The 10,457-nt window shown below is 37.1% G+C and overlaps 1 protein-coding gene across 1 annotated transcript in view; it reads right to left on the reverse strand.

Moving 5' to 3' along the window:
* Nucleotides 1-10,457, reverse strand: part of LOC107097535 (kalirin-like) — a 70,602-nt gene that overhangs the window by 22,170 nt on the left and 37,975 nt on the right. Inside the window, exons 28-35 of the mRNA XM_015394703.1 lie at nt 10,368-10,437; nt 10,191-10,280; nt 9,091-9,183; nt 7,081-7,192; nt 6,825-7,015; nt 4,365-4,466; nt 4,124-4,278; nt 3,644-3,746 (exon numbers count right to left, since the gene is read on the reverse strand). Coding sequence (XP_015250189.1) covers nt 3,644-3,746; nt 4,124-4,278; nt 4,365-4,466; nt 6,825-7,015; nt 7,081-7,192; nt 9,091-9,183; nt 10,191-10,280; nt 10,368-10,437 — 916 coding nt within the window. The remainder of the gene's footprint in view (nt 1-3,643; nt 3,747-4,123; nt 4,279-4,364; nt 4,467-6,824; nt 7,016-7,080; nt 7,193-9,090; nt 9,184-10,190; nt 10,281-10,367; nt 10,438-10,457) is intronic.

Consider the following 10,457-nt stretch of genomic DNA (forward strand, 5'->3'; position numbering starts at 1 on the left):
CCCGCCATCAAACCGCATCATCTGATGATGCTCCTCAGCTTATGGACACAGAGAGGCGTGTTAGTGTCAGCGTGGATCCCCGCCATCAAACCGCATCATCTGATGATGCTCCTCAGCTGATGGACTCTAACTGAAGCTCAATGACCTCACTGATGCTGGAGGTCAGGAGATTCGACACCAATAGGCCAAATACTGACACCAACAACCATGCAGTGGAAAATGAAACAAAATACAGAATAACTTCTAACCATTTAAGATCTATAACTGAATCAATCCAAGATCAGCAGAGATTTCAACGATTCTCTGCTCTTAGTGGTCTTTGGACGCCATCAGGCTATGATGGATCACCTTTGACCTCAGAACATGGAGGAGAAACGGGGGAAGGTTTGAGTGTTACAGAGAAGACGATAGAGCTAGACCATTTCAATCTATAAAATTAAAGGAACACTGGAAATAATCAAGACCTAGATAATCATTTTTTTTAAAATAAGTGCATTTTTTCTTGAATTCAGGAGATAGAAGAGACATTTTGCCAATGGAACAAGATAATTTATACTTGAAATAATAAAACACTATTGCATTATCTTATTTCATGTATATATTATTTAATTATCTTATTTTAAGAGTAAATACACTTAATTTAAGGGATTTTTACTTATTTCTAGATTGTTTTTCCAGTGCTGAACTCTATGCACTGCAATAATGATCTAGACATAAGTAAAAATGTCTTGAATTAAGTGTATTTACCCTTAATTTGAGTAGATAAACGCGATAGTTTGCCAATGAAATTTGTATTTTTACTCTTAAAGTTAGTTGTTGTTGTTTTCTTATTTCAAATGTAAATTGTCTTGTTCCATTGGCAAAGTGTCTCACTTACCTCCTTAATTAAAGAAAAATTACACTTATTTTAAGAAAAAAATGACTTATTAAGATTTCCATTTTTTTGCAGTGTAATTCAAGGTAGATAAGACGATTCGCTAATTGAATGAGGAATTTTATTCTTAAAATAAGATCCTTAGTGTCACAGTCTTGGTTCTGTTTAACTTTTCTTCTGAGTTTTCAGTTTCACATTGATTCATGTTTTTCTTTGTTTTCTAGTTTTATTGGTTTAATTCCTATTTTGCTGTGTTTTTTCTGGATGTATTTGAGTTTTTAGGTATTTTTTGTTTGCCCTCTGCTGCCCTCTTGTGTTGGTCTATTTTTCCTTAGCTCCCTTCTAGACTCCTCTGTCCAAAGCTGCTCCCAATCAGCTCATTAGTCCTGTCTCTGTTCAGTCTCCCATATATACTCTCCCTGTGCAGTTCCTCTGTGCTGGTTCCTCGTCGTTTCCTGGCTCACCACGTGAGTTTTCCCCTGAAGTTTTCTGATTTTTGGTTCCATGTGTCGTGTATTTTAGTTTTTAGATTATAAATTTAATCTACAAAACTCTTCTCTGCCTCCTCGCTTCTGCATTTGGGTCCTCAAAACCTCAACCTAATCCTGACAATGAGATAATATGCACTTATCTAAGACAATGCAATTGTGTTTTCTCTTATTTTACATGGAAATTATCAGGTTCCATTGGTTACACTGCAAAAAATGAAAATCTAAGTAATTTTTTCTTAAAATAAGTGCATTTTTTCTTAAATTGAGGGGGTAAGTGCGACACTTTGCCAATGGAACAAGACAATTTACATTTGAAATAAGAAAAAACTATTGCTTAGTCTTATTTTAAGTGTAAAAATACTCATTCCATTGGCAAACAAATCTTATTTTCCTGCTCAAATTAAGGGTAAATATACTTGATTTAATAAAGTTTTACTAAATTCCAGATCATTTTTGCAGTGTAAATGTCTCACTTGCCTCCTCAATAAAAGAAAAAATGACTTATTTTAAGAAAAAAAATGACTTATTTAGATTTCCTTTTTTGCAGTGCATGACTGAGAACGGTGCAAAGATAATGTAACACTGCAAAAATGGTCAAGAAATAAGTGAACATTTCTTAAATAAGGTGTATTTAAACCTAATTTAAGTAGGTAAATTAGATGGTTTGTCAATGGAATTAGTGTTTTTATTTTTAAAATGAGATAATTAGATAAAATGCACTTGAAATAAGCTGTGCAATTGTTATTTTTTCTTATTTTAAATGTAAATTGTCTTTTTCCATTGGCAAAGTGTCTCACTTGCCTCCTAAATTAAAGAAGGATGCATTTATCTTAAAAAATTACTTATTTAGATTTTTTTTGCAGTGTTATGGTTGTAACTTTGTCAGTTTTACATTTTATAAAACTATATATATTCTTCACTGCAAAAACGTTCTGAAAATAAGATAAACAATTCTTAAAATAAGTGTATTTAACCTTAACTTGAGCATTTTTACCCTTGAAATAAAAACATTAGATAAAATGCACTTAAAATAAGAGACTGCAGCTGTTTTTTCTTATTTTAAATGTAAATTGTCTTATTCCATTGGCAAATTGTCGCACTTTCCTGCTCAATTCAAATAAAAATGCACTTAATTTAAGAAAAAATGTTTCACTTATGTATAATTTTATCAGCTGTTTCTGTTTAGTTTTAAAAATTGTATCTTTTTATTTCTATTTTCCATGTTTCTGGTATAAAATAATGTCATTAAAAACCACTTAGTGTTAAATTAATGTTTCTATGCAGCAGATTAAACACATGACTGATGAGCGACATATGAGCCATGCTCAGCCCACACCCACGCTCTGATTGGTCCGAAACATGACGAGAGCTATAGGTGGAGGTCACCATGGTTACGGCTGCCTCTGTGTTGAGTAACCGGAGCACATGGGCTCCAGCTGGGGAGGAAACACTTTCCCTGTCAGGCTCCACAGGGAGCGGAGGGGAGTTCCCAGATTAAATGCAACCCAGCTGTGATCCGCTCAGAGACGCAGACGGAAAACAGGCGAGGAGCGGCGGCGAGCTGACAGAGAGACGCTTTGCACTGCAGGAAATCTGAGGAGGCGACTCTAAATAATCTGGAAACTATTCAATATTTAATACCATTACATTTGTATTTCATATTAACCCTTTTAGACACAAACTTTTACTTTAAATTCAGTTTTCTTGCTCCTCTATTCTGAATTATTTGACTTTAGATTTTAAAAGTAAATAAAGTAAACCACGACATCCACAGCTATAAAAGCTGCTATTAGCATACATGTAAACAGAGTTAACATGTATGGTTAATACAACTATTCCTTATTTGTTCACATTAATTATGTTTTAAATATGTGTGTCTAAGCCTGCTGGGAATTAGATTATTATTGGATTATTATCAGGATTATTTTAAATGTAAAACAAACAAGATAATCCGCTGAATACCTGCAGCTTGTTTCTGTCGTCCCTCTCAGCCTCTACTCGCTCACCCTTCCGTTGAACACAACCAAAGGACCGCGTCCTGCCGGGTCACGGTGTCAGAGGTCACCGACCCTAACCCCACCCGTGCCAAACCCTCAGTAGGTCCCAAAATCAAACGTACCTCATCAGCTGAGCAGAGAGCGTCTCAACAAGAAGTGCGAACTGTGGAAAACCCCTCAGACTCCCACCCTAACCCTCACACCCAGCCAGCTGCGGCAGCGATGAGGTCATAGCTCTGCTCCGCACGCCGCCCCTCTCCGGGTCTGATGTGTGTTTCTACCTTGTCGCTGTCGGCGGTGTTCTGGGACGTCCGGGACGCGATGGAGACGGTGTCGGGCTGACTGCTGGCGTCGCCCAGGCTGTCTGCGTCCTCGCTGGTTTCCCTGACGAACACAAGGTTGTTTCCTTTAGTACAGAGTTCTTACATGCCTTTAATAATTAGTTTAAAGCATTTTCTCCTCATTTAGGAGATTATTTAATCCCATCTTACTTTCTTTTATGTTCCTAACAGAGAACTTTGCTCTTAATCTGACACCCAGTCTACTTTTAAGGCGAGGCATAGACCTTCTAATGGCTTCTTCGTTCCTTTATCAATATTCTAATCCTTTTATTTCCCCCTAAAGTCTCCTTATAGCAGCTTTTCGGCGTTTCAACCAGCGGAGCCTCATAAAACGTGACGGATGATTTAATAACTGATTACAGAGAAGAAGCTGAGATTAAATCTAGAGATTCAGATGAAGGTTTTAGTTTAAGGTCTGACCTGCGGGTGATGCTGCGCTGTCGTACCAGCGTTGGGTTGGGGGTCTTGGGGAGGGGGATGGGCTCCCTCAGCGCCCCCCGCAGGTGACCCCGCCTCTCCTGGATGACCTGGCGGATGCTGCGAACCCACTCCTGCTTCAGCTCCAGCGATGCAGCCTGAAAGGTCATGGATAGAACATCAGAAAGCGTTGATAGGTTCGCTCTGGGTGAGGCCCCGCCTTCCAGGGCGGGTGGAGGCGTACCTTCAGGACCGTCTTGTTGTCGGATGTTGGCGTTCTTCCAACCCACAGGGCGAATTTACAGGGATCGCCCTCGATGTGCTCCGTGACCCCCAGCTCTGAGGTCTGACACACACATCATGGTTTTCCTTCGTTAGTTAAAAGGTTCATGTCCAAAATTTAAAAACTGTCAATAATAGATCAACCAATAATAAAGAAACAGATCTTAGATTAGTTGGTTTCTTTCAAAAGGATTTAGTCTAAGAGGATAAAATTAATAAAATGGCTGCTTCTACTGTTAAATCCTTCAAGAAAAATACCACACACTGTAAAAAATCGACATCTAGAGAAGTCGTTTTTTTCTAGAATTGAGCAGATTTGAGTCACTTTGCCGGCAGAATAAGACAATTTACAATTAAAATAAGAAAAAAAACTACTGCAGCCTCTTACACTGCAAAAAACATCTAGAAAAAAGTACAACCTTTCCTAAAATAAGTGGATTTACCCTTAATTTTAGTTGGTAAATAAGTATTTCTACTCCTAAAATAAGACAATTAGATAATATTCACTTGAAATAAGACAATGCAATTGCTTCTTATTTTAAATGTAAATTATCTTGTTCCATTGGCAAGTTTTCTCACTTATCTCCTCAATTCAAGACAAAATTCACTCAATTTAAGCAAAAAAAACTCATACAGATTTCCATTTTTTGCAGTGATTAAGTGCATAATAACTAATTACACTGCAAAAACAAGAAATAAGTACAAATTTCTTAAATTAAGTGTATTTACCCTTAATTTGAGTAGGTAAACTAGATAATTTGCCAATGGAATCAGTATTTTTACTCTTAAAATAAGATAATTAAGATAATATGCTCTTCAAATAAGAGAATGCAACTGTGTTTTCTTATTTTAAGTGTAAATTGTCTTGTTCCACTGGCAAAATGTCGCTTTTACCTCCTCAATTCAAGAACAAATGCACTTATTTTAAGAAAAAATCACTTAGATTTTTTGCAGTGTATCTTATTTTAATGTTAAAATGCTCAATCTGTCAGCATATAATCTTATTTCTACTCAAATTAAGGGTTAATTCACTTATTTTAAGAAACTTTTGCTCATTTTCAGAACGTTTTTTGCAGTGCAGTTATTTCCATCTCCTTAATTAATTTTTTTAGTATTTTTATCAGTACATTTCCGTCTCTCTCATTTACTGGCACTGGAAAAACGATCTAGAAATAAGGAAAAAATGTCTTAAATTAAGTATATTTACCCTTAATTTAAGCTGATAAATGAAATAGTTTGCCAATGGAATGAGTACACTGCAAAAAAATGAAATCAAAATAAGTAATTTCTTCTTAAAATAAGTGCATTTTTTCTTGAATTAAGGATTTAAGTGAGACACTTTGCCAATGAAACAAGACAAGTTGCAATTAAAATAAGAAAAAACAATTGCATTCTCTTATTTCAAGTGCGTTTTATCTAGATACCTTATTTTAAGAGTAAAGATACTAATTCCATTGGCAAATCATTTTATTTACCTGCTCAAATTAAGGGTAAATAGCCTTAATTTAAGACATTTTTACTCATTTTGAGANCCTCAATTCAAGAACAAATGCACTTATTTTAAGAAAAAATGACTTATCTAGATTTAGATTTTTTGCAGTGTATCTTATTTTAATGTTAAAATGCTCAATCTGTCAGCATATAATCTTATTTCTACTCAAATTAAGGGTTAATTCGCTTATTTTAAGAAACTTTTGCTCATTTTCAGAAAGTTTTTTGCAGTGCAGTTATTTCCATCTCCTTAATTAATTTATTTAGTATTTTTATCAGTAAATTTCCGTCTCTCTCATTTACTGACACTGGAAAAACGATCTAGAAATAAGAAAAAAATTCTTAAATTAAGTATATTTACCCTTAATTTAAGCAGATAAATGAAATAGTTTGCCAATGGAATGAGTACACTGCAAAAAAATGAAATCAAAATAAGTCATTTCTTCTTAAAATAAGTGCATTTTTCTTGAATTAAGGATTTAAGTGAGACATTTTGCCAATGAAACAAGACAATTTGCACTTAAAATAAGAAAAACAATTGCATTGTCTTATTTCAAGTGTGTTTTATCTAGATACCTTATTTTAGGAGTATATATACTAATTCCATTGGCAAATCATTTTATTTACCTGCTCAAATTAAGGGTAAATAGCCTTAATTTAAGACATTTTTACTCATTTTGAGATCATTTTGCAGTGTATTTTTACTCTTAGAATAAGATAATTAGATAAAATCTACTTGAAATAAGATAATTCAATTGTTTTTTTTCTTATTTTGAATGTAAATTGTTCGATATTTCAACATCAATCTCCATTATATTGGAAAAAAACAGCAGTTATTTCATCTTTTAAGAATCTACTTTTCTAAATAAGAAAGTAAAAAGTATTTTTCATGAACTTCTTCTTGACTTAATGAGGCTGAAATGATGTTTACCCTCAGCCGGCTCTTGTAGAGATATTTGGTGCGTCCCGATGAGTCTTTGATCTCCTTGCTGAAGATGAGCGACAGCTCGAACAGAAACAGGTGTCGGTCTCGACCCTTTCGGATCAGAGACTTGGGCTCCCAGACCAGGAAGGTGTCCTGCAGGAGGAGCTCTCCCTGCACCTCCAGACCTTCCTCCAGACCTGCAGCGTGCATCGCATTAAAACTCATTCAAAGGAAGAACTTTGAGTCAAAGGTCACGCCTCACCTTCCAGCATGCTAACATGCATAGCGTCGTTAGCTCTCTTCGGGACGCTCAGCATCACATCCAGACCTTCTTTGATCTCCCCTTTGCCTTCCTCGCAGCAGGCCAGCAACTCCTGCACACACAGGAACACACATGAACAGGGACCCCGGGGCCTCTGAAGGAGAAACGGGCCCCTGCTGATGTCTGGAGCTAAAATAAAATGTGATCTTAGTCTCATCAGGAGTTCGTTATTTTGTCGTCATTAGTTTTATTCCTCTATATTATTACTTAAGTTCTTTTACATCCCATTTGTTCTCTCTGGTTATTCTCTGCTGCCCCCTAGTGTCCTTTCCTTTCCCACGTAGCTCCTTCTAGGTACGTCTGTCTCCACCTGCTCCCTATTAGCCAATTAGTTGTTTCTGTCTCCCATATATACACCTCCTGTTCAGTTGCTGGATCCTCGTCATTCTTTAGGTTTATTTCTTCCTAGTCTCTCCTTGTTTTTTTGGTTCCAGATGTTTGCTGGAGACGTTTTGGGCTCAAATTAAATGTGATCTTAGTCTCATCAGGAGTTCATTATTTTGTCTTCATTAGTTTTATTCTCCTTTATTCTTATTTAAGTTCTTTTGTAGTTACTTTTACATCCCATTTGTTCTCTCTGGTTATTCTCTGCTGCCCCCTAGTGTCCTTTCTTTTCCCACGTAGCTCCTTCTAGGTACGTCTGTCTCCACCTGCTCCCTATTCTCTGCTGCCCCCTAGTGTCTAGTGTGTTTATTTCTTCCTAGTCTCTCCTAGTTTTTTTGCTTCCTGATGTTTGCTGGAGACGTTTTGGGCTAATAATAAAATGTGATCTTAGTCTCATCAAAGCTAAAAGCTCCAGAGGATTTCATTGGAACATCATCTTTATGTTGAGATAGTAGGACATTGACTCCTTTCTGGCGTCCCTCCCGTTCCGCTGTCATCCACATAGCGTCCGATGGTTGTCATGGAAACACGGTAGCTCCAAGATGACCGTGTTTGCTGCAGTTTTCTAAAATCGTTACCCTGTTACAGCCTCTGGTTGCCTGCTCTGAAGTCTATATGAATATAAAGTAGTGAATCTGAATCTATTTATCTATTTTTATTGTATTTTGAAAAGGCTCATAGCTTTTTTGACCCAAAAAACATTTCCCAGCAGCCCCAGTTTAAAATCCCTTCCCTGCTGGGCTGCATCCAATCTAAGTCCCAGCAAAGATGGCGTCCTACAGCGAGCTTTTATCTGCTTTATTTGATACAGTGATGGAAGATTTTCTGACCTGATTTGTCTCGTTGTCGCTCTGAAGGAACACGTGTTTCTGGGAGCTGCAGTCATCGACACAGATGTTCGGTTGCATGTTTTCCCAACAGATACAACATTCAGCAGCAAAACATAATTCAGACTCTAACTGATTTCTAACCAGCTGGATGGGAAAATAGGAGGTTTATATATATATATTCTTAACCCCTTAAGAGATACTTAATTTAAGAATTTTTTACTTATTTCTAGATCGTTTTTGCAGTGTAAAACAGCAGAACACTGGAAAAACAATCTAGAAAAAGTAATTAAGTGTATTTACTCTTAATTTGAGTAGATAAATGAGATAGTTTGCCAATGGAATGAGCATTTTTACTCTTAAATGACAGATTTTTCTTATTCTAGATGTAAATTGTCTTGTTCTATTGGCAAAATATCTTTTTCCTCTTCAGCTGAACAACAAATGCGCTTATTGTAAGAAAATAAGACTAATCTAGCTGTAGATTTCTTCCTGTGTATCGACTCCTCCTGCCTTTCTCTGCAGCTGAATCCTAAATGCTTTTAGACTGAACAACATTTTCATTAGTTATTCCAGAGACAAACACTGCGTCCTTTGGGTGGTGCTGGATTGGAAGTCGGGAGAATCTTCAGAGGTTTGTTTTGCAGACGGAGGAGAAAACCAACTTTTCTCCTTTTTTTTTTTTTTATAACAGTCTCCTTCTAAAGCTCTGCTGCTGAGGGACGGTTTGTTTTCTCACCTTCAGCAGCAGCTGGTACTTGGTGATCCTCTGCACCGGTTTAATTAGAGCTGAGGAGATGGAGTTGGCCAGGCCGTGTCTCCTCTGGACCTCCTGCATTAAAAGGAAGAAGAGTTAATATTCATCAATAAGCGTTTCCTGCTTACAGTCAGAGCCACGCAGTAGGACAGGCTGAACATCCGCACTTCTGTCATCGTTTTTCAGTTTAGATAAACTAAGATGGACATCATGTGAAACTGATGTCCCTCAGGGATCGTTATTTTTTCTTAAAATAAGTGCAATTATTCTTGGATTGAGGAGATAAAAGAGACATTTTGCCAACGGAACAAGACAATTTACACTTAAAATAAGAAAACACAATTTCATTGTCTTATTTCAAGTACATTTTGTCTACCATAATTTTCGGACTATAAGCCACGAGTTTTTCTCCATTTTTCGACCATTTTTCGACCTTATATAACAATGCGGCTCATCTATGGACTTTCACAGCTAACGGCCACTCTGGTAATACGGTACCTAATCTATGGATTTTACCATCCACCATGTTGACGTCACATTTGCTTCAACACACAAGTAGCCTCGCGCGCGGGAATGCGGACGTCCTCCGGAAGCAGACTCCGAGAAAGACGGACATTGCGAGCGCAAGACAGTTTGTGTGACGACCTCATTATGGAAAACATACGTTGAAATGCATTTCATGCAGCTTTTAGGTCAAAGGCTGTCCATTTGGCAGCAAACGAAGGAAATAGAACCGCTGCGCATAACGTTGGAATCAACGAGTCAATGGGGAGACGTTGGAGACGCCATAAATAGGAGCTTCCCCAAACAGTTGCCTCTTTCCCGACAATCCTCTCTGTGTACGAACCATTTGGTAATTAAACATAAAAAAACCTGCGGCTTATATTCAGGTGCGGCTTATAGTCCGAAAATTACGGTAATAATCTTATTTTAAGTGTAAAAATCCTCTTTCCATTGGTAAACTATCTCATTTACCTGCTCAAATTAAGGGTTCATATCAGTAATTTAAGAAATTTGTACTTGCTAGAATGTTTTTGCAGTGTATAATAAAGTATATAAGTAAATTTGTTGTGAAAGCTGACCTCAAAGAACCCGACTCCATGTTGTTGGATCAGTAAACTGGAGTCCGGTTTGTTCCTGCAGTACGTCACGTACATGTGGAATTTATCCGCCTGAACAAATAAAACGACACAAAGATTCACTTTAACATTTAAAAACAGAGCGACCAACGTCAGCGTTGAATTATATTGATTATTTACCCAGGTGACGAAGCAGTGGCCCACGTCTTCTGGAAGCTGCTCGTAGTTTTCCAGCTCCTTCAGGAAAATACTGGGAAACACAAACAGAAA

This window comes from Cyprinodon variegatus, unplaced genomic scaffold, assembly GCF_000732505.1.
Source record: "Cyprinodon variegatus isolate N-32 unplaced genomic scaffold, C_variegatus-1.0 Scaffold705, whole genome shotgun sequence".
NCBI lineage: Eukaryota > Metazoa > Chordata > Actinopteri > Cyprinodontiformes > Cyprinodontidae > Cyprinodon > Cyprinodon variegatus.